Here is a 25,604-nt window from a genome sequence, read left to right as displayed (position 1 = left end):
TATTAGATAGTCTTTTCCTAAAGTCTTTTGTTTTATTTGATGTTTTATATTGTGGAGGCACCATCTAATAGTTGGAAACGACAGCTTCAGGTTCAGGACAGCTAACATAAAGCCAGCATACAGAGAACTGGTCTCAGGACCACTCAAGACCACTCTTGAGAGTGAAAGTGAGGGGAATCACTTTCCTTACAACACTGAATGCTTCAATGTATCTTTAACACTACCAATACATTATTATTATCTGATATGTGTAATATAAGGTATGCTTAAGATGAAACAGTAATTTACCATCTAAAAATTCCTAAGCAGTGTATCCAGCTGAGATATCAAACCCATAATTCCCCGTGACAGCATATTAGCAAACCAGACACTGGCAGATGGAACCACCAGAGATCCCTCTAATGGAGCTTCAAGGCCTCATACTGTATATCACAAGAGTGCCTCAAAGAGGCGAATGAAATGTGACTGGATTGGAGTTCATTACATTTGCAGGGGCTCTAAGAGAAAGACCAGTGAAAGCAGACTTTTAGGCAGCAGCGACTACAATCACCAGCAATATGTCAGGGCTTGACAACAGTTGGCCGTAGGCTGTTGATTGTATGTGTGCTGAGGAGACACCACAGAGGATTTGGTCACAGATGATCAGGAGGTTTGGAAAAAATTGTTAACTCTTAAGTGTGATTGTGCTTTGTGAAGGGTGAATCACAATGAAATCAATATATGAAACACGTAATACAGTATATCTAGACATAGATCTTGCATGAATGGTGGGTAGAAAGACAGCAGGTGAAGAATACCCACAATCTTCCCCAGAAGAGAAAGAATGTGTGAGATCAGGAAGCCTGGAGTTTTTCTGGCAGCCAGAATGCTCTGGAGAGGTTCCAAAGGAAATGGTCTTCCGGACTGCAGCAGGTCTTCTCTCCCACCTTGTCATGTCCAAGTGATTACTACAAATGACAGAGAGAAGTGAAAGAGTGTGAAAAATATGGCAAACAGTATGAGTGAACGGTGGTGGCTGGGCTGGAAGGGTTGCCCACTGGTAAGCTGTGAACATGCAGCTGTAAAACTCAGAAAATGGGTCTGAAACGAGTCATAAGAGTTGTTGGGGTTGCCTCTTCATTCCTGCCTCTCTGGCAACGAGTGACAACTGCTGAGTCTTTACTGTAAGGATCAAGAAGGACTCTGGGAGGGTTGAGCACCTGCCAGACTCTAAGACTTTGAGCTGCAATATTTTTAAAAGACTTACAGATAAATAGTGAGTGAACTTTGTTTAGAGGCTGATAGTTGTGCGTAGTGGGAAAGTAAATGAAGGAAAAAGAAACATTGATAGTGAGTAGAGTGAGAAGATAATTGCTGACAGGTCTGCAACAAGCTCAACCAGAAGGGTGGGCTTGTCTCTCACTCCTTGTCACTACACTATGTAAATTGACATTGGATTAATAATTGTTGTTTCTGCAAAACATGATCTTAGTGATTGACTCGTGCAAACAGAAAACAGGACTTTCTAGATGTTTTTCATACGTAAGAATGTATGTTTCTTTTGAGAAGAACGAAACGGATAGTTCAATCGTATTAACGAGACACAATCTATAGAAAACAGCTAAAAAATGCTGGGCAACAAGGTAACTGAGAAAAATGTCATAAGCATACTTGCGAGACAGTATAAAAGGTGGTCACAGGTGTGTGCTGCACTGCTCTCTCATCTCAGTTTAAACAAAGTTCATGCTCAAGACATGACTAGATACATCATCAAAGTGGAAGCAGATCCCTCATCTGACAAAATCTGGGTCATTTTGTCAACTGGAAACATAAAATCTCAAGAGACAGCGATTGCAAAAGAAGGTGATACTGTAAGTATTTAACCAATAAAAAAGTTGGGTGTACAGTTGAATAGATAACTAGCTGAGGGCAGTACCTGAGAGTTTAAGAGAGATGAAACGCAGATGGTCTGGGCTCATGAAGAATATTTTCTTTATCAGTGTTAGAATATCAGCTTTAATCCTATTGTTTTTCTACTGTCAGGAGAACATGATTATCAAATTTGAATTTGCACACAACCTCAGAACCTGTATTTGTCTTAGTCTGGTGTAAGAACAGTGTTAAAAGATGCTATATTCTGCTTTTAAATTATTGATAGTGAAATTAACTACCATAACCATACTTTTCCTCTAAGCAAGCAGCACACTTCAATATCTTTGAGTGTGTGTGTTGTGTGGTAGTTCATACCTGTAGCACAATAATGGGTGATCTTAAACAATCTATTTTTTATTGTCCTAAAGCTTTTAAAACCTGAAAAGGATATACCTACTATGAATCTAAACCCAAAGTCAGTTTGTGCTAAATATGTGTATTTTGAAGTAATGAAGACATTCCTTCTGGGTATCAGACACTTGCTCTTGTTCGGCCAGTGTTGGCTGTCAGTCTGGATGTTCATTTTTCCTTTTACCTTCTAGCTTGTACTAAAGCCCTGACTTAAATTTCTCTATCATAAATCTCATCATACAAAACTACAGTAAGTGCACAAAATAAGGCATATCTTGTGTTGTATAGTTATTCAACAGTACATCTTTTTAAGAGGGCATGGACAGGGAAGGCTGCCGTCCTGCGAGCTCCAAAGACATTTCATTGCCAGCAACTACTGCTGCACGCTGTATTGTTGTGCATTTGATAAATAAACTTTGATTTGATATCAATTGCTTATTTGCTAAAATGCTGATATAGTGCGCCATCTTTTTTTTTTTCAAGATTATTGACTTTGAGAATAAGCCTGAAGAAATTCTTATACGAAGAGAAACCTCCCTTTTGCGTACTTTCAGTAAATGGTACTGTCGGTATGTGACAGCCACCAGTCCTGATGAGAACACATACTATTTTCCCATCTTCAGAAATATTTCTGCTGGACTGACCACCATTAAGGAAAATTCAGGTGAGAAGAAAGCCTTTTGCATCACAGAAATACTGGTATCTGCTGAGTATATAAACCGGACAGAAAAGGCTCTGGAACACATAGTGATTATCCACTTTTTTTGTTTTGTGAAATTTCAATTTTACAATAATTTCAGTATTATCCAATTATTGTCAGATTTTCATTTTCACTTTTGTTTTGTAAATTGAAATACTGAAAAGGCATCCCTCAATTTATAAACAACACATTAATTAATTTTCACTACAATCAAATGTGCAAATTTATACCAATTTTTAAAAAAACAAATGTTTCCTCTATAACAAACAAGATAACTTAATTAGTGAGGATCTTTCTAGGTAAGAGGTAGAACAGAATGTACGTAGAAGAATACACTTCAGTGCCCTGGCAAATGTCTAAGCATCTCAGAAACGTTATATTTGGATTTTGTTTATTTATTCTTTTACGTTTTACAATAATTAATTAAGGTTTTCTCAAAGTAAACTGTTACTGTACATATATTGCTTGATTACTAATGATGGGAAGTTTTTATATTCTCTCATATGTCTGATACTCTCTTATTTTTGTGGCAAGGCAGCTTCAAGACAGACAGGCATACAGTGACTCTTTTTGGGAGTTATGAAAACTAGCTTGCTCCCTCTGAATTAAAATATAATCTTATTTTAGTCTGATTTTATCTTTACAAGTGTAAGCTTAACGGACAGTATTAATGGAACAAATTATGTTCTTAGCTTGGGAGATGTCTGTATTTATTTTTTATCTTACCAAAGGAAATGTGGGCTTCTAGTTTAAAATTATATTAATTTAAGCTTTGCATTCCCTCTTTCAGGTTAATTTCTGTATTATATTTTACTAATTATTGGATAAGTAAGAAATATTATTTTAGATGTTCTAGATCTTGCCCATTTTTCAAAGCGCATTGTCAGCAAATGGTTCATATACTGTAGACTCCTTTTTGTGAAAGTGATGTAAGAAAAATACTGATTTAGCCATCCTGTTGTATCTATCATTAACTACAAAAACAATTAGCGCAATAACATAACAGCTACAATATAATACCTTTTGTTTTGTGATGTTAGGCAAATTGCCGTGTGAGGACCTTTCGGAAGAGAGAAAGAAAGATTTGAAAGACAGAAAAAATTATTCAGGTAAGTTAAGTTTCAATGTGCAATTAATAATTATTGTATGCAATAAGGTAACTCAATACTGACAGCCTGTTTCAATAAAAGGACAGACTATCAGGATATTAACAGGAGTTTTGCCCCCCATTGCACAATTTGCTGAACATTTATATTTCCACCACAATCTGAGAGAAAGTTTCACGGAGCCAGGGAGGGACCATCAGTAAGAAAAAATACTTATATTAAGGGAACGATTTACAATTCGTGTGCACAAATTAACAAAATCGTTCACTCTGGTTTTTTAATTAATGAGCACGAAATAACATTTTCTAACTCTGTCCTTCCCAAGGACAGGTGGCACTAACAGTGAAAGAGAGGTGCAGTCCTAACTAGTAGTTCAAGAGTACAGTAGCTACAATGCCCTAATAATTCATCCCCAAGCCAAAATTAAATCAGTTTATTTCTATCCATTATCCTAACCTACAGCCGTGCCAGACAGTTAGGCTTTACTGTACTAATATAACGTAATAATAAAACCCTAGAGAAGTAAAAAAAAGTTGTATCAGTCTTTGCAACATCATAGTTATCTGGTAAAGCACACAAGGCACTGTTTAGCTGGCAAACTAAGAGCCCAGTCATTCCTGCACTCGCTTCTCTGCTCCTCAGGACCACCTACTGTTTTTATCCTAAATTCTTTCAACATAAGCTTTTAAAAACCTGAAAAATGTGTAATTAGCCTGAATCTTACATTTTGATTCTAAATCCACACGCCATCGTAAATCATTCCTGGGAAAAAGCTGGAAGCTTTCGGAAAATCCAGATATTGTACATAATGTCCTACATACAGTAACGTGTCAATACTTTGTATTTTTTGCGATTTCTTTGGTCACATAAAGATCTCCTTACAGATTGCATATTTATTATTTAAATCATTGTATACCAAGAGACTTTAAAAAGATAGAAAAGCTGAAATGTTATTAGTTCCAATACTTATTTGTTGCATTAACGCATCTCAGAGAATCGGCCTTTCCAATGCATGGTATTCACTTCCTCTCTGAGAAAAAAAAATTAAGTCAAAAGTTGCTTGTAAAAAGCAATTATCATTACTTGAATACTTTCACTTTCATCCTCCTACTACTATATGACTGTATGTGTTAGTTGACTGGAAGTAGCTCTGCACACAGAACCCAGAATTCTAAGGGCAAGAGTTCAAAGGGGAAGAGTATCATGACTGTTCTTTTACCTTATTTAAATATAATTTAATACGATTTAATGTTTTCAATATCACGTTTCTTTTTTTTATTCCTAGTGACGTTGGGTTGGAGACAGCTTGAGCAAACAGGTAAAGTTTTCATGACATTCACTACATTCTTATGGAGTGAACTTCTGTAACCGGGATAAAGTTGTGTCCATTTATCAGTGAACTACATACATAGAACTTAGAGAGGCACGTGGTATCAGAGTTGTCACACTTCTTCCTGGAGGTTCTGCTGAGATAACTTCAACTGTATGTGGGAAAGGTTGACAGTAAATTTTATACCATAGCATGTGAGTTCACTGCCCATAGAAAGCATTTATATAAAGAAACTTCAGCCTTGGTCCTGGAGAATGTTAATCCAGCAGGTTTTGTATGTCACCATTAATTTTATTTTGATATATATATATATGGCACAATTGCACTCCGATCAGTTAAACAGGATATTCGTTAACTTACAGATCTTTTAGGACTAAAAAGCTAGTCGGCAATTGTAAGAGTGCTCTTAATTTAGCAGATTACTTGCTTCATTTATCAACAGTTTACAGGTGTTTCTGTAATCTTTAAAATCGCCTGACCTACAAAACTAACTGGATTGGGGGATCAACGGTGGGGACACACTGATTTACATTATATAGCTAATGGAAAGAGCCTTAGACCTTGCACTTCAATATACATATTGAGAACATGAGTTATTAGTTCAGTTATTAGGACAACAAAGCACTAATATATCTAAACTGTTGCAGCAGTCATTGTCATTGTTGGTACGAACTCACCCTTGGCTAGGGCAGTGCTAGAGATCTACACACAAAAAGTCATTTTGGCAACTGTAGAAGCGTGCAGATTTTCAAGCAGATTTTCCAACAAGAAGATTCTTAAAATAAGCTTCTCTCTGTAATCAAACCCCTCAACAGTCTTTTCTGCAATCAAACTTTCATAACAGTGCAAGCATCTTTTAAGACTAGGTCACCACTTCTGAAATCATCGTTAAATTTTAGGAACACTAACATTAAAGTACAAATTAACAAATTTCCAAGCAGGTACAGTATCCCAATTACAAGAGAAAAGGAACTTTTGGTGGACTCTAGTAGCTGCTACTGCAATACTTTTCAAGCCAAAGTATTGTGACTTACTGTAAGTTTCCAAATATTAAAAGAATCCAAAGAAGTATTGTTTCAGTTTCAGTGTCATTGAATGCTTGCTGAGTTTTGTTGTGGTTGCAGCAGTTTTGTCATTTATCAGCAGGGATGGGCAGTTTTGCACACAGCTCTGAAAAGATCAGGAAAAGCTAGAACTCTCCAATTCGACAGCACATACTGTAGTCTCTGCTTTGTTTACAGCTTTTATAAGATCGCCATAAGAATTTCTTTTATTTTTCTTGGTAAGTAACTAGTAGATAATTAGCAGTCACTTTTTAAAGAAGAAAAATTATTAAAGTCATATATTACACTGTTAACACGTGCATATTTCATTTACTGTTCTTATTCTAATTATGTTTTAAAAATTAAGTAAGGTCATGATCAAGCTATACTGTACATAAATACAAAGTGAAGTAATATGCACACACATCTTAAGTCAGAAATTTAAAATTAATATTAAAGTTGTAATAAGGCAGCAGCTTCAGACAAAATGCCCTTGTCTGGACGACATTTCCCATAAAACTGTTGGGAATGAGCTGCATCCCTCAGTCATCTGACCAATTATCTTCTAACAACTTTTTAAAAACTGGTCAGAAGGCAGGATGCAAAGGTTTTTTTAGTTTTGTTTCAGTTTGTAGTTTAGAGTTCCTTACACTGTAAATAAAAAGCTAAATATTTGAAGGATTCTGTTTACGGCACACCCAATGGATTTTAATAAAAAATGCTAAAAATGTGCAATTACATCTTGACACCAGAAGCCAAAATACTTGTCAAAGGGTGGAGTGGTGGCACTGTGGCTAAGGATCTGTGCCTGTGGCTGGAAGGTTGCTGGTTCAAATCCCATGGCTGGCAGAGGAATCCTACTCTGTTGGGGCCCATGAGCAGCTGCTCCAGGGGTGCTGTATAAGTGGCTGACCCTGTGCTCTGACCCCAAGCTTCTCTCCCTGTCTCTGTGTCACCTGGAGAGCAAGCTGGGGTATGTGAAAAGACTAGTAATTAAGGAAATTACACACTTCTGAGTCTATGGTTGATTTGATTCTACAGCAAATACAAGAAGTCAATACACATTTTAAAGCTTAGGCAAGCTGAGCACAGGATGTTTATTTGTATAAGGTTATACAGTATATACAGTAGATAAAGTAATACAAAAGAATGTTATGTGGTGACTTAATATAAACCATTACCCATCACCTCAAAATATTTAAGGATGCCATTTACAGTTTTTCCTACTGTCATCTTTATTATAGCTTCATATTTGTTCACCTGCAGCATGATTAAAAATGGTCCATCTTTATCTTAGTATTTGTCCAATCTATGATCTACTGTAAGTCCCTTGATATTGCGTCTGTGTTTAGTCCTTCCCCCCACCTGTACACACCATTTCTATATCAATAGTTCTTATAATCAAGCAATTATCATGAGATAAATAAAAGTATCGTCCCTCTGCTATATTACCGTTCACATTAGATCACTGGAAGTGGCTCCGCACTCAGAATCCAGAGTTCTTCCTATGTTATCCTTTCCAGTAAAATGGGAAGAGTTTCATGACAGTGCTTTTACTTTTCTTAAATAACGGTCCCTTACAATAAACCGTTACCCGTCTCTTTACAAAGGTTTTAGACAGTATTTCCGATTGTCATTTTTACTATAACTTAATAGTTGTTCACCTGATTAGAAAAAGGCCTTTATTTTTTTTCTGAACAGTGAAGAGCAATGACCAGCACTTTCAACCCAAGCCACAAGAAATCGAACAGCAACATAAGACATTTCTTTCTTTTTAATCCATATGGCTGGAACAAAAAAAGTCAAAATGTACATTGTTAATATGATTTGTTTTCACTTAGTTTTAAAAATTTTTTTAAAAGAAATATTCACCTCTTAAATATGATGGGGAATCAGCTATCACATCCCGACAATTGATTAGGCTGCCCTAGCTCCTGTAGACCTTCAGTGTTCATTTTTACCCAGTAATGATGGGTTTCTTTCTATGATATGGGCCTTGTTATTGAACCCTTGTAAAAATCCACAAGAAATAATAAGTTGTTTAAAATGATATATATTGTTTTTGGTTCTCCTGCAATATTGCTTTCCATTTTCTTTTTCGCAGTCCTATAGACAGAGTAAGTTACTGTTACTATATTTTTTTAAGTTACTTGCTTGCTTAATACCCTATTTTCACAGAAAATGTACAAAAACACATAACTAAATAAGAAATCAGCATTTATTCCACAACCAAAATCTTAAAATATATTAATTCCATTGAATTCCAATTTAATAAACATTTCTACGCTGTGCTATCACAAGTTTTTAGACATACGGGACACAATGTTCAAAAAGAAAAACAATGTGCTTGTCTGGGCATACATAAACAAGAACAAACATTTCTTTACTTAATGGCAAATAGCAAATACAAATAATAACAAAGAGTTACAGTCAAAGAACAAGGTAATAGTCTGTCTTTACAATTTTTCTTACAAACAGCTAAACTTAAGTGTGCAAAAGACAAGTATACATTTTTTTATATTGTTAACAATATTAAACTTAAATTACAGAGGTGCCTATCTGAATTGAATTTAATCATGTTTTGTGAGTTTAAGTCTGACTTTGAACTGAATAGTATACTGTAAATCCAACTAAAAGGGTTTCATTAAGCTAGATCTGAATGTGTGTTAAACTTCTTCCCAGTCTCAATTAACCCAGAATAATAGCTACTCTCATGTAAGATGAGGATCCCAAGTTTATTTCTTGGGATCCCTACAACCTGCAGTTTTGTTCGTGTTCTCAACACCTTGTTGCAACTGACCCTCCAAAATTTAAAGGAAAATCTTTTTTATCCACGCAACACATAACACCAAAACAACATCATACTTATTAATTACAATTTAAAAGAAACCTAAATGAATGTATCCAGAGGACAAACTTCTGGATCAGTTAGTTAGGAGATTCAGAGAGAGTAAGTGCACATACAGTATGAATGAGATCAGGTTACATTTCTTTATGTATAAAGTTGAGGGGGTCTGGGTCAAGTAGCCTAATCATGTGATGAAGTTGGACCCCAAATTCATCAAGGAACTGATGGATCAAATGAGCAAGCTAGGCAGGGTAGCCCTTCTTATTTGTAATATTTTTAACATCTCTGTGTTCTGCTGTTTAGTTTTACAGTATCTCAGGCAATAACATTTTAAATTCACATCCTAACAGCTTTATCTGGTGAAGTTCCCACTGAAAAGCCAAAGGAACCTAACTTTTTACTAGGAACATCATTCTTAGTAAAAGCTTTGTCATTCTCACTGTAAGTAAAACTTATTTCCTTTGTTTTAGAGATTTTTCCAAATTATTTTGAAAGCTCATATTTAGTCTGTTTTTGTAGCTCAAAAAAATAATTAGATTTGATTCACACATACATATACTCTTCAGTTTATTTCAATAAATTATCACAAAATATTTCTTAATATAATCTTAATTAGAACAGAAGTTGCAATAAAAATAGCTTATAAGGATGACAGTGTTCACAGAAGTATAAGGGTTTCAGAAAGTTTCAAGAAATTATCTTCCATCATTTTGGTTTTCAAAGGTTTCTATGTAACGACCTTTTTTAATTGAATATCTGGTGGTATTTCAATCTTGTATTATGTAATTACAACACTATTATATTAAACTGAATATCTAGTATTTCAATGAATATCTGATGTAGTACAAATTTACCTTATAATTCCAGTTTACATTTCAAAGCCCAGTTTATATTTGTAAAGTCTAGAGCAGATTATTTGGCAATGATCTTAGTTTATTGATTGAAGACGTAAAACAAACACATGACTTACAGTACTGTTTTGCAGTTTTCTGGAATTCTACTTGTTTTGTTATTATTTGACAAAAAGGCTTATGAACATTTTTAATTTAAAATGTTAATTTGAAGGGTAGCAGTTCCCAACATACTGTAATACTCCTGTGTGTTTTTGTGCTCAAGCTGTTCTAAGATCTGCTATTATATTCTTCTTCCAGGAAACTTTTTATAGTTTTCAGAGATGAGACTCCTCTTGAGTAAGTGATTGTTCAGTTGGTATCCACACTAAATAAATCAACACTTCAACCTACTCTCTAGTTGCTAATTATTAAGATCCAATTAATGTCAGCTAACTATTTGCTAGAGGCTTGTTTTTGTTTCTAGATAGTAGAAACACAGCATGTACCAGGGATGTAGACCTTAGATGATAAGTGGGTTGTATTATTTATGTAATTTTTCATAATAAACATAAGAAAATTTACAAGTGAGTGGAAGACATGCGAGAATCAACACATACTGTGGACATAAGCCGTTCCCAGGTCAGCTGCTAAGAAGCCCCAGATATTTTTTTAGCTTTGTACAGTACTAGTATATTTAAGAAGTTTGACTATATATTGTCAAAGTTCAGAGGTAGGCTAATGTGAGGGGTTAAAAATAAAGCTTTTTCACACAAAAAACGTTTCAAAAACAACAAAACGTCTCTTACACAAATATTGCTGTTTTTGTTTTCTCAGCACAAAAATTGTGAATGGACTTCCAAGGTTCGCAGAGGCTGGAAGTATTTTCAAATTGCCAAGTGAACTGTGGTTTGATGCTCCTAAACTTCTGACATTGATTTACTATCTAGTTATAATGTAAGTAAAAATATCTAATCCATTACCACATAATAATTAAAAACATGAGGATACACTGCAGGATCATTTTATTACATTTTACACTTCTGATTATTTTATAGAAATGCCAGATTAGGTTAATATCCTGTTTGTACTTATTTTCTATTATTTTATCGTAATGAAATGGTCATATGCTATATTTTAAGTTAAAAAAATATACTAAAAGAGTTTAACATATTTTAGATTTTGGCTTTGTGTGAAGCATCGAGATTCCATATGAAAAATATTAACTTCCTGCAGTCGTTATTCTGGTACTTTAATTGGGTTTTCCCCCACAAGAGGGAATGTAATTATGACTCAACAAAATGCCTCCAAACGTTAACACAATTTACAATTCTTTGGAGGTATTGTAGCATGATAGCTACAGTATACGTTTCTGAAGCTTATATACTGTACATTACTAGTTTACCTGACTTGCAACTAAAGCTGCATTTATAAGGGTAAATTAATGAAGTCAAAAAAATTTTTGTAAGCCCTTCATCTTATCTGAACTGACCTCTGACCTTATCTGGCTAATGTTTTAATTTAATATTACTGTAATTTAAACTATGAAGTTTGTATCATATAATTTAACTTAACTCTGTAGCCTATTAATTCATTTCATTGAACTGATTCGACTTTGCAACCAACATGTAATAATTTAATAATGTATGGATAAATATTTGTCTTTTTAAATAGAAAAATACAGAGGAATGTACGTCAATTTTGGAATATGGGCCACCGATGGAGAACAATAGAAGACATCAGAAGGGTATTTTTGTTTCCAAGTAAAAAAGCAGGTTAGTCTCTGGGCAAAATGCATGAAATTCAGGAGTAGAGCAGATTGTTGTATGGATGTCTGAATTTGATGACAGTCTTACATGTATGTTGTTCAGAAAAGGTATTTAGCAGCATCCTTAAAAATTGAAGGGGACAAAAGTGCAGCAACTTAGTTTGCAAAGCCAAGCCTTGCCCCTGCAGATTTTACTGTAGGCGTTCTAAGACTTGGTCATAACTCTGTAAAAAGGACTAAAGCTGATTTCTTGGTTTCAAATTGACATCACCATTTTGATTTTGGCCAGAGATCCATTAAAACAGCATATGTCCATGGAGATCTCTAGAGCCTCAATAGTTAGAACCGTGAGCCAGAGTTAAACCCCCAGAATCACAAAAAAGAAAATTAATTTTTACTCAAGTATTATGTTTATTTCTCATTCTTTTACTGACACATTTATGAAAAATACAATTATTTTCAATTAAAATTTCGAACCTTTTTTTAAATATTTTTTTTATTATTCAAATTTCAAATAGATTTAACTTACTAAATGTATTTTAATAAATAGAATTCATAATTTAAAAAATTTGGCTTTGCATTTGCTTGATGTAGAGTACATTTCCAAAAACTGGAAGGATGATGCCTTTTTTGGTAGTCAGTTTCTCAACGGCTGTAATCCATTATTAATTAAAAAATATACTGAGGACAAACAGAAGATCCCAATTAAGAAGCTAAAGATGTTCTATCCTGATATAGAGGCAAGCATAATGGTAAGTACATTTTCTGCTTTCCTTAAATCCTTAAATCTATTACTGTTTTAAGAACTAAAGTTTGAATTCCATGTAGGAAAAAATAGCCACATGACACTGTAATTGTGTTAATGACATACAGTCCAAGACCACTTCTTCCAATGGCCTTAAAACTTTGGCATACTACAGGGTTGGCAGTTAGTTTTTTTGTATCTATAGGGAAAATGAAGGAATTTAGTTCTTCTGTCTCTCAATCCTCTCCATTATCTTTTGTTGGCACATGGACTAATGTTCACAGGCCATGTTGGAGATGACCACTCAAGTGGAGAGAGGTCAGAGGTCACCACTCCTTCCGGAGGCAGAGCTTTATTTAACCCTTCACACATTATTTAGCTTTTTGATCAGCCTTTTGAGTTCATTGGGTTTTTTTTCCCCTGTCACAGGAAGGAATCATCTATGTGGTTGACTATGAGCTGCTGGATGGAATCAGAGAAAATGTAATCAGTGGGCACCAGCAGTTCCTGGCAGCTCCAATCGTTCTTTTGAAGGAAGAAGACAATACACTGATGCCCATTGCTATACAGGTAAACAATACTGCCTGCTATGGGGATAAAGAGTCTAAGTTTAAAGTGTTCACACGTTATTCTTGGAATAACAATAATACATTTTTTTCAGTCAGCAACGTCATGTGTAAAATGTAAGAAGCATATGTCAATATATGCTTAGAATTTATTTTTAAATGTGCAAAAAAATTCTTAGCTGACACAGAAACCAGCAGATGATGAGCCAATTTACACTCCCTGTGATGGAAATGCCTGGCTCCTGGCGAAGATCTGGGTCCGAAATGCAGATTTCTATATTCATGAACTGTCTTCACACCTCTTACAATCTCATCTGGTCGGGGAAGCCCTCTTCATTGCAATTTATACTTCCATGTCTAGAAAACACCCATTACTGAGGGTAAGTAAAGCCTCTGATTTCTCTCAGCATTTTTGGATTTTAGCTTTACTGACATACAGGTACACCAGGGCTGCACAGTGGTGCAGTGGTTAGGATTGCTGCCTGGCAATGCTGGAGGTTGTATGCTCTCCCTGTATTTGTCTTAGTTTCCACCAGGTGCTCTGATTTCCTCCCACTGTCCAAAAACATACTGGTAGCTTAATTGGCTTGTGGAATAATTGTCTTTGCTATGAGTGTGCATTTGTGTCTGTGTGCCTTGTGATGGATTGGCATCTCTTTCAGGGTGTATCCTGCTTTGCACCTGTCACTTGTTGAGTTAGGGTCCACCTCCCACTGTTAAATGGATGGATGATTTATATCGCTTTTATGTTGTGTACTGGATCAAAGATACTTCACAGGCATTCTAAACCCTTTACACAAACTACTTTCCAAAATATCAGTTATACATGCAGTAATGCTAGAAATGTGACAGTGCATGGACTGTTCTTCTGCATGCTCTGTCTGCTTTATATTCAATACTTTTGGGGGACACAGAACGCTGGCAGGGAATCGAGCTGTTGGTATTCTTGAATTTAATGGCAAGCGTTAAGGCTGAAAATTTGAGTCTCTTGTTTAAAGACAGCCGTAAGTATCTAATATGGTTGTCTCCAATTAGATAACAGGTGTTGTTGATGAGGCTATTATGCGTGTTCACACGGCTGTCAGGAAAGAGAGAGAAGGGAAGAGAGAGTCATTCCTTGTCTTCCTGGGCCCTCTAGTGGTGACTAACAGAGTCTCAGCATATATCTCAGCTCTGTCACACATACTGTATAAGAACATACAGTACAAGACCTTTCAGCTCATATGGCCTGCTTTGTATTTTTGGTTTCAACATGGTTTGGCACCTTGTCTCATACTTCCACAAACCTTTATGTACAGAATTTCCTCCTCACCTTTAAATTCACTTTCCCATAGTTTCCATTTGTATGTGGAGCTCAAGAAAGTCAAAAGGTTGAAAACAAAAAAAGGGGGGCTATTAAAGTATGGGTAGAGCTATATGATGTTTATTGTGAACTATATATTTCTCTATACACAGAAAATTAAAAATATACTTACTGAAACTGATATTGCCCAGGTTTTCCAGATACTCATTCTTTCTGTACCTTGGAAGGCAATATAATATACTGTCCATATTTTAAATATATCCTTTTTGTTTCAGCTAAGCAGCCACACAGTTAGTAGTTGTTTCTTCATCCTGTAATTAAGCATAAATGCCAAGGTTCATCTCACAATGTGGTTGAATCTCAGCCTCCTCACGCCAAGATGGAATTCTAAATTCCATCTAAACAACCAGTAATTCTAAACAACCTTTGTATGTTTGATTTTCAGCTTGTCTCTGAAAGTGGAAGGTTTACCCTCCCAATTAATGTAATTGCCAGAAACATTCTTGTCAATGAGGGAGGATTCTTCACTCAGGTCTGTCAATGATGCTTGGTTTTGGCTTATACTTTCATCTGAAAAACTTCTGCTTGAGTTAGGATGTTTGCGATGGGTTCTGAATGACTAGGTAGTCATACAGTATATTACTAATATTTAGTCCTGGTTCTGGAGGGCTACACTGTCTTCTGATATTTATTAAACCCTGGATCCTTAATAATTTAATCGAATCAATTACTAACTTTAATGGACACTAGTATCAATGTTTCCAGGTCTTCACTGAGGCATGTGACTTACCTATGAAAACTGGTGGACTGCAGCCCTCCAGGACCTGGACAGAACATCTCTAGTACTTATACTGTATATCAAGGACATCCAATTCAATTTCTAGATCTCAGTCAGAGTCTTCAGGCTTTTATGAAACACAAGTACTAGATTGCTGAGATTACATAAATATTTGATAACCTAAAATAAAGAAGGAGACAAAAAAAATATAACTCTTCGTTTGAATGCTACAGGATTAACAGGTTGCAATCGCATCAACACTTCAGCAATAATCACAGATACCACAGATAGTATTCATTCAGCCTATTCCAGGTTACCTGCATTTTCAGAATAAATTGCCTTGACCAAAGATATAGATGTCTGTCTACAGTGAGCACTTGAACCCACAACTCTCTTCTAGCCATTTGTTTACACTGATCCTTGAGTTCCTTGACATTCTAACAAATGTGCAAGATAATCAAATACATATTTTTTCACCTTAGTATAAACTACACTTTTGCTTTTAGTATTGTTGCAAATGGTTACAAATGATTACAAAACTAGTTAAATATCAGGAATAACCGAGTGGATTAATCCATAATCATAACCCCCAACTAGTAAAGATTTTGCCAAAAATTTAAATGGTTGGTGTAGTTAGAGGCACATGAGATAATTCAGGCACAATGGGTTTAACAAATATTTCTTAAGAATGACAATATTCACATTGAACTACAACACACAATTTACACTATGTATACATTTGCAAGTAAGGTATCCCAGAGGCCTAACGTCCTAACCACCCAGAAAAAACCCACTGTTGCCAAGTATTCAACTTTTAAATAGCACATATTATTGCCAAAATAAGAGAAGGCTGGCTTCTAAATTAAATTAATACAACCTCTTTCTCAGAAAAGCTACAAAATGAATGGGAACCCATCTCCCTTTGATCACTGAATCTGGGACCATTGTATCTCAACAAACATCCCCTTGCTTTGAAGCTGGAAATGTTGACACTAATTAATAATAATAATAATTGCTTAAACTTATATAGCACTTTTCTGGACACTCCACTCAAAGCACTTTACAGGTAATGGGGACTCCCCTCCACCACCACCAATGTGCAGCATCCACCTGGTAACACTACCCAGGTGTTACCCATTGTACCTAGATTCACTTCAGTTTAAATTCTATACAAGCTACCAGCAGTCCTCAAATGGTACTAGCTATGGCAAGACAATAAAAAAATGTTACTCATACTTTTATTTTAGATTGCACTTACCAACTTCACATATCAACTTCTCTTTTAACAGAATACAGGACTTGGAAAAGGTGCTCAGTCGGAGATTTTAAAAAGGGCTTTCAAACAGCTGACCTACCAGTCCCTCTGTCTGCCTGATGACCTGAAAAACCGTGGTGTGGAGAACTTGAGCAATTATTACTACAAACAAGATGGGCTGATGATCTGGGCGGCAATAAATAAGTAAGACATTCTTCTTCTTTTGAACTGAGATGTTGCCAAGAGGGCATCATGGTGGTGCAGTGGTTAGCATTGCTACCTTGCAGCATTGGGACCCTGGGTTCAACTCTTGTGGTGCTATCTGCATATAGATTGTATGTTCACCCTGTGTTTGCATAGAATTCCACTGAGTGCTCCAATTTCTTCCCACAGTCCCAAAACATACTGGTAGGTTAATTGGCTTCTGAGAAAATTTACACTGGTCTGAGCATGTAATGTACATGTAGATGTTTCCATGTGTGGCCTGTGATTGCGATGGACAGGTGTTTTATCCAAGGTGTATCCTGCCTTGCCCCCGTTGCTTGCTGGGATAGCCTCTGGCTCCTCCGCAGCCCTGTATTGGATGAAGCAGTTAGACAATGGATAAATGGATGTTGCCTTAACACAGCTGTATGCTAGAGGAGCCCTGACTTCCTTCATATCAGACTATTGGCAAAACACAAACCTCTAAAGTGAATCAAGTGTAGAACAAAAGCATTTAAGAAAGACAAAGAAATTCTGATAGCTTTTAAGCAGAGGGTGAACTTACGACGTAAGGCTTTTCCTAGCATCCAAACCAGCTCCAAAACACAATCATGATTCAGGTGCGGTGCCTCATTTAGTTAATACACACAAATATACACAAGTTTTGCATGGCAAGTTAGACTACCAGATGTAGGCTCATACTATTGTTTCAGACTGAAGGTCAGTGTTTGGAGTCCTTTACTGAAATAACCACTTGCGTATCTACAGTCTGTTTGATTTAAACAAGCTGCAAGACATTTTCTGTAGCAATTAAAGGGGACCTGCAGTCCTCAAAACAGTTTCTCAAACTGGGTATTAAATCCTGGTAACTAAATTAATTGACGATAGTGGAAAGTTTTGCAAATTTTGAATTAAGTGCAAAATCATGACTTTGTGGTAGCCATGTTGTCACTAGCAGATGAGAAATCTCTCGAGTATGCACTAATTGTGATGTAAAAGTGATTCTCCCCGTTCACTAGTCGCTGTAAGTGAACGAGAAACATCTCCGTACAATGTTATTCCTTTTTTTGTCTTTTTGAACTTGTATATATTTTAAAGCATGCCTCCCTGTCAAGCATTTGACTGTACAGAACAAACTGTTTCCTTTTCCAAGGGATTGTCAACTAGCCAAGAAATGGATAATAAACATTGGCATTGATGTTGGTGCCATCGACAAGTTTGTGGACGAGATTAAGTGTGGTGCACAATCTAATAAATACACATTGTGCACCAGACACTTCACCCTAGAAATGTTTAACCAAGATCTGTATGTTGAGTTAACTAAGTAGTATTTGTCTACTTAACTGTGTTGAGTTGCTGAGGTAACAAGTGAGTAGTACTTGTCTACAAAACCGTTTTGATGTCGATATGTTGAATTAAATTCAATTACGATTATTCAAATCAGCTGTTCAGGTGACGGCACAGGCTATGGCGCAGCAAGTCCTCCAAAAAGATAAGTCCTGCTAGAATTTTTCTTTTAGGTGTGATTTACCATAAAATAACCACCAATGTGAATGATAGAGCACCTTTCCAAAACTTTTGTACTTAGATGTTAGTCTACTTGTATGTAATGGCTTCATGAAAGTATTTAAAATTCTGATGCACCTGGACACAATTTTGGTGATGTTACCTGGGGTCACTGGGAGTTTCGGATCTTTCTTTCAAGATCAGACACCTTTAAGCCCCTGCTTTTTTCCAGGTGGCTGGGTTACTCATGGAACACTCCTCTTGATCCACAGCCATCTTGGGACTCTTTCTGCAGCCTCTATGGTGATTTTGATGGTTTTCTCCTCTATTATGTCTGAAAGACTACAGGCTGTAAAGATCTGCAAGCTTATTGTTATGTAAAAGAAGGACCTTATTCGGAAGCAGGTAACTGAGAGAAAGCAATAGCCGAGTATCAGGAACTCCGAGTTCGTGAACAAATCCAGAAGTCGAGGAAAAAGACAAACCAAAGTTCAATCACCATGTAAAGCACTAGGCAACAAACCAAAGACGCAATACAGAAGTCGAAGTCGAGGAATGCGCAGAAATCCAGAAATCAAAGAACGCAGGTAGTTAGCTCACCAGATTAAACCAAATACTGAGCACTGAGTTTAGGGCAGACAGCCCTAAAGTATCCAACAGCTGTGGGTGTGGTGGTGAATAGGTAAAGTGAGTGGTTAAGTGACTGGTCGAAGTCTACGCCTTCTTAAAGGGACTTTGGCCAGATTATGTGAAACCGGTACCGTAACACAGATTCTACAGAGAGATTGACCTGCAAATCCTCTGCAGCCCACCTTGATGGGCTTGCGTCATGCTCACCACCCATTCAAATGGCACCGATTAACCAGGTCTTCATATTTGGCTCTCTTCCTTTCGTTGGGCTCCCAGTGAACTGTTAGCTCTAGCATGAACACCTGCTGAGATGCTTCAGACAACAGTGCAATGTCTGACCTAAGTGCGGTAGCTATGATGGTGTCAGGGAACTTAAGCTGCCTTCCCAGGTTGAACATCAGCTTCCAGTCTCTCGCCGTTGCCACAAGACCCGCTAATACTTTGCACTGTGGTTGTGGCTGCTAACCAGTTCTGACAAACGCAATGGCCTGTTTTACTGGGTGCTGATGTTGATACCCCTGCTAATGTCCACTAAGGTCTTCTGCACCTGGTCGTAGTGCCATCTATAGTGGCCTTCTCCAAGGGCTTTTGGGCTGAGAATGTACTCCAGTGTCCCTGGTTCTTGGCACAAAGTGCATGCTGGTGAATCGCCCTTTGCCCTAAAAGAAGAGGTTTGATGGACTAGGTAGGACATCATGAACTGACTGGATCAGATTAATTTTGCAGCAAAATTCACTTTGTCTAAAGCATATTTACAGTGTAATAGGGCCACTTTCATGTCACCAAAGTTTTGTTGCCTCGTTCTCAATAGCAAACAATCACGGCGATATGGCGCTATGCAAACTTAATCTTTTTTGTGATGTTTTGTGAGGTTGTATGTACACCTTACCATGTACAGTACTTGTTAGTTTCATTGTGGTTTTAAATGCACTCATTATTGCTTATTCTGATTTATTATAGTCTCGAAATTAAAAATACCATTGCAATTCTTTATTCACAGAAATGAAAACTGTTAGGATGATTTTTTGTTTCATTGAAGCAATGTGTTTGCTCGTTTGATTTTTAATAAATAAAGTAACATGACTAATAAATAAAGCTTTCCTCATTTGTTGTAGGTTTTGTGACGCTGTGGTGAACAACTATTATAGAAACGACTCAGACATTAAAAATGATTATGAGCTTCAGAGCTTTATCAAGCACTTATATCTGAATGGATTTTCCCAGTGCGAAGGTATGCTGAGCTTTGTTTAAAGAAAATGTATAACATCTGTTTTTTGCAATCATATTACTTGTAGCATAGTTAATTTTTGGAACAGAATCAGAATAGGATTTGTGTGATATTTATAAATAAAATCAAGTCCTAACACCATATTTCTAAATTGGATTTAAATTATTATGAATAATCAATGTACATCCCTTATTTGTCAGGGAATACTACAGTAAGTGTCATACACTTACTGCTTTAGACAACATGTACAGTATATCACCCTACTACTCACAACTGGCAACCATCTGAACCTAAGCAGGTGTGAGCCTGACCAGTACCTGAATGGAAGACCTCCTGGTGAAAAGCTAAGGTTGCTGCAGGAAGAGATTTTAGTGGGACCAGTAGTGGGCACTCACCCTGCAGTCTGTGTGGGTCCTAATGGCCCAGTATTGTAATGGGGACACTGTACTGTAAAAACAGGGTGCTGTCCTTCGGATGTGAAGAATGTTTATTCTTATTCTTATTCTTATCAAATCAATGATTCAAGCTTAGGTCATTACACGAACAGTGAGGAGGGCAACCCTGTTCCTCAAGAGCCAAGCCTACATTTATGCAGTAGGCCAAATAAATACCTACATGACATCTCTCAACCTCTATATATCTAATGAAACCACATACACATGCATAGGCTGAACAGATTTATTGGAAAGTATGAAATACATAGGAAAGAGACAAGCAATTAACTAATACTTTCGGTTACAGACTTGAACTCCCCAAGGCTCATTCTTTTCCATAATGACTCTGGGGGCAGAGACTTTGCTGAGCGTGGGGGTGCTTCATCATCCCAGCAGGGATTTCTACCTTCCCAAGTTTTCCTCTCCCTTGTTATTACTGTGTAACTGCTCCATGTCCAAACTATCCCAAGACCTACAGTACAATTCAAAAAACACATCACAGTAACTAAACTGCCCAGCTCCCACACTATCAAGACATGCCCAACACACAGCAAAATACGATTAATTTGGAAAGACTTGGCTCTGTGTCCATTACTATATAAATGTGTGTTTTTCTAGAATATTCTAGAGTATAACTAATTCTAAATTTGGCTTTCACCAAATAGTTTACTGCCATCCATCTTAAAAATTCCCTGTTTTTACTGCATTGATGTCCCATGTATCCATCTTAAAAATTCCCTGTTTTTACTGCATTGATGTCCCATGTCAGAGTCTGGTATCTATCTGTTTACTGTTTTAAATTATTTTAACCAGTGAAAAAAATAAGAGACATAATCACTTTGTCATCCACGAAAACATAACTAAGTTACTCTAATCATTTTTGAGAAGTCTAAATCTTCTAAGGTTTCATAGCAGGTATTCCTTCAAGAAGGAAAATCAGAAACTTGCTGTGTGTTTCACTAAATACCTACATTTTTGATCTGGCTTTTGGAAACCTGTTTTTTTATCTTATGAACACCTCTGGAAGAAAACATTATATACTGTGATTATTCATGTAGAGTATTTTTCTCAATTTTTTAAAAATGATTAGGTGGTTGGCCCAACACTCTAGAAACCAGAGAAGATACCGCAAAGTTTCTCACGACAATCATGTTCACCTGCTCAGCCCTACACGCGGCAGTTAACAATGGCCAGGTACTGTATCCCTTCCAGAGGTCATTCAGGTATAACTTCATCTCCAAGAAATAATCTTAGACTTATTTACCTGCTGTGGGATAACTGAAGTAAACTCTTTTGAGTTTGAAATACAGAGCAACACTGGAATCATTTGCAATATGTTTCCACTACTCTTCATTAAAGGATGGAGAATAAGTGAAAAAGGGATCAGGGAGGTGTCATCATTCTTTAGGGAACATCTAATTAGGATTGCTGTATATACTGTATAACAGGGAGGGGGGTAAAAATGATAAATTTACAGTTCACTGTGATGATTCAATAACCCTTTAAAATATATACATTTAAAATAGTAGAGAGGCAAGGATGTCAAGACAAAGGCAGGGAGGTGCATGCTTACAAGACCACTGCTTTTAAGAAGAAAGAATAAAAGTGCATGATTGTATAACGATCAGCCAAAATGGTCAGGCTCTTACTTTGAATCTGACAAAAGACTTTGGAATTCATCTAATGAAAACTGATAAAGGACAGCTCTGATTTTTCTCCCTAACATGATTTATAAACTGATTTTGCCTACAGTACGACACCTATGCCTGGATGCCCAATGGACCAACAACAATGAGGCAGCCTCCTCCTAAGTTGAAGAAGGACGTCACTGAGGAGTACATCATGAACACTCTGCCAGACATCAACGTAACCCTGGAATCCATGTCTGTGGCCCATTTCCTCAGCCAGCCACCCTCTAGAGTGAGTGTACAAACACCTATACCGCATGGAAAATGCAAACATACTGAGCAGGAAATGTTAACCCAATACTTATTTTCATCTGTATTTCTTCCTGTCTTGAATAATGTTATTATTCAAACAGGTTTGTGGTGCTTTAAAATCATATTTTCTTCTTACTGCTACTTATTAAAGTTTAAACAGAGCACAATTTGTTCTTAAATTGACACTACTTTGACTGGCATGTTAAAAGAAAAAGCATATTATTTGTTACATTACACTCACAACATATTTATGGACTGAAAGGTTTTTCACTCCTAGTTGTAGGAGACAAAGGCTTCACAGCACACCAACACCACACACATTCTGAGGTTTCTTGTTAGAAAATTGCACAAAATGAAATGATGCTAAAACATGCAAAGAATAACCCTTCAACTTTCTTGTTAAAACCAGGAAGCACACACAACTTCATTACCATTTATTAAACTCTGTCAAGGTGTCATCACGCACAAAAAAAAGCCTTTGCCAGGGTAGTTTTTTCATGTTACATTAAATTTGGGTTTGCTTTTCTTATTTTCTTTTTTTAAGTCGGTGCAGAGAATTATGTTTTATTTTCTAAAATAACAAAAAAATATTATTTATGTATTTATATACACCTCTATAATCTCCTTGCTATTACACATGAATTCTCTTGGTGCTTCTGAGAAGTAAGTGATAGAATTCACAGATAACATATTTCTATTTACAGAACCTTTTAGGGCAATACTCTGATGAGGTGAAACATGAACCAAAAATGAAAGGTCCTATTGAAGAATTCAATGAAGTACTGAAGAAAATCGAGGACTACATCGACAGGAGATCAAAGACTCAAGAATTCCCTTACGAGTACTTGAGTCCTTCCTCAATAGAAAACAGTATCACCATCTGAGACAAGGTGCATGATGTACAAAAACAGACCACACAAGAAAACACCTTCAAATAGCAGATATTGTGCCATTTTCCTCCCAATACACATACTCAGACTTTGAATCCTATAGTATGTCAACACAGCATAGTACTTTTGCCTTTAATTTAAACTGATCTGGTTTATTCACTTCCTAACATCGGGAGAGCATGTTTCAACTTATTACTCATGCTTGGTTTGGTAGCTGTGGAGATGGATCTTGTTCCTTTATCTTTCCTGCAGTTTGGGCTACAATCTGTCAGTAGGCGTCTTACCACTTATTCCAAACTTCTTTGTTCCCTTTGTTTCCCTTTTGTCCCTAGGCAGGTACAGTTGTTTCTTCTGGGACTACCTACTTGTCACTATTTTCAGGGAATCCCCCTGCTTTAAATTAACTTCCCCCTACAACAGTGGACATCTGTCCAGTTTACCTTGACTGTCCAAAGTGTATGGCTTTTTACCTAAAATTGTTAGATCTCTGGCACTCAATGTTTTTTGCTGCTTGTGATTTTACAGGTGTGGAACATTGCTGCAGGGAGCCCATTAAGATGATCACTATAAATAGTTCTGTAGACACTAACTTTAATAAGATCTAATATTGCAACTGAGAATCATTTTATGTGGTTAAAATATATCTCTTATAGATATTTATTTTTGGAAATCATGTAATTCCAAACTTAATGGGAAGAATGCTCTTATTTTGTTTTTGTTTAAATTTGGTTTTAGTATCAGGGTTATTGTTTTTTGTTTAAAATTGTTCTGGTGGTGGATGATCTTGTAATAAACATTTTGTTTTCTTATATTGCAAAATACAGGTGATACATATGTGGGATTATTTCTGTTATAGTTTGGAAAACACTAAGGGACTGGGGACACTTCATCTTGTATGTTTTTTCTGTACTTGTATTGTACATCAGTAATGGTGATATTTATGCTTGTAATTGCCTGTCATCCTCACAGCTTGTGCAGCACACAGATGCTAGTGAAAAAAGAAAATGAGAAAGAAAGAGCATATATGACTTCCATGTCAGCCACACTGCACTGGATTCCAGTTACAGTGTAGAATTTAAAATTGTTACTGAAATTTTAACTTTAATTGGTTATTTGTCTTACACTTAAGCTCTTTATCATCCTGTAAATCGTAAATCGATGATGGCCTTATCTGCACTCATAGGCCACACATAGAACAATTTATTATGTAAAACCTATATATTCTCTTCACTTTTATTATAAATACACATTCATTTGAAGTTTTAAAGCTTTTTAAATAGGGTATTATTAGTTTAAACACTTAATAACTTATTTTCAAAACATAGACTTTTAAGTTCAGGTGGGTAGCTGCATCAGCATACGAAGGCTGCAAAGGAACAAGTAATAGGTTTATTCCATGCTGAAGAGAAAACACAACGTTTCGGCCGTGGAGGTGGCCGTGACACCTGAAGAAGGCTGAAGAAGGCTCCACGGCTAAAACATTGTGTTTTCTTTCTTTTTTTCAGCATGGAATAAACCTATTACTTGTTCCATAGACTTTTAAGTACAATTTTATTTCATGCTTAATTTTCCTTATAATACTATCAGTAACTGATGTTTTCCAGTTTAATAATGAACTAAAAAATAAATTAATTACATTCTGCATATATGTTTTGAAAATAAATCAAGTATTTTGAATATTGATTAAATGATTTCAAAGTAATTTTGATTGTCTGATCATTCATAGCTGATTATAATATGCTCAAGTGAATCTGATTGTTGCTTAAACACTAAATCACAACATTAGTGAAAGAGTTCATCTGGAACAGGAGAAGAGGTCATTTAATCTGTTGAATGTCCAGTCTGGTGAAAAAATGTTATCTGAAAACACTAGGGTGGATGTCTGCAGGTGTAGTGCAGATGGTCAAAAGTAACTAAGTGAAAATATTTAATGCAAAAATGCCATTTAAACTGCAGACATATGGAAAATCACAGCATCATGTAAGGAAAATGAAACAAAAGTGACATTTGTCTTGTGATATCCCACAAACCCAGTAGAAGGCATCTCAGCTTTGAGGGGAAATGTAATCTTATAATGTCCATTGAGCACTAGGTTTTACATTATGGTCACACACCCACTGGAGAGCTGCTAAGGCCAGAGCTGTTCAGTTCTGGTCCTCATTTGTCACTGTGCAGCAGATTTTATACGTCTCTCAGAATCTGCACCTTACAACAAAGAAATGTTTCAGCTTGTCCAAT

At 36.3% G+C, this 25,604-nt stretch overlaps 1 protein-coding gene across 1 annotated transcript; it reads left to right on the top strand.

Annotated features, from left to right (window-relative positions):
- The first annotated feature begins 1,680 nt into the window (after window positions 1-1,680).
- On the top strand, window positions 1,681-25,043 carry LOC148657194 (polyunsaturated fatty acid lipoxygenase ALOX8-like). Its single transcript, XM_088643114.1, has 17 exons — window positions 1,681-1,850; window positions 2,746-2,926; window positions 4,003-4,071; window positions 5,354-5,386; window positions 9,640-9,730; window positions 10,441-10,479; window positions 10,957-11,076; window positions 11,794-11,894; window positions 12,482-12,639; window positions 13,062-13,202; window positions 13,378-13,578; window positions 14,947-15,033; window positions 16,569-16,738; window positions 19,990-20,105; window positions 21,627-21,730; window positions 22,289-22,456; window positions 23,181-25,043. The coding sequence occupies exons 1-17, from the start codon at window positions 1,734-1,736 to the stop codon at window positions 23,358-23,360; spliced, it is 2,076 nt and encodes a 691-aa protein (XP_088499240.1). The 5' UTR covers window positions 1,681-1,733; the 3' UTR covers window positions 23,361-25,043.
- The last annotated feature ends 561 nt before the right edge of the window (window positions 25,044-25,604 follow it).

Source organism: Lepisosteus platostomus, chromosome 8, assembly GCF_059453375.1.
Source record: "Lepisosteus platostomus isolate fLepPlt1 chromosome 8, fLepPlt1.hap1, whole genome shotgun sequence".
Taxonomy (NCBI): Eukaryota; Metazoa; Chordata; class Actinopteri; order Semionotiformes; family Lepisosteidae; genus Lepisosteus; species Lepisosteus platostomus.
The sequence above is the reverse complement of the archived record's forward strand: the minus strand, read 5'-3'. Positions and strand labels throughout refer to the sequence as shown.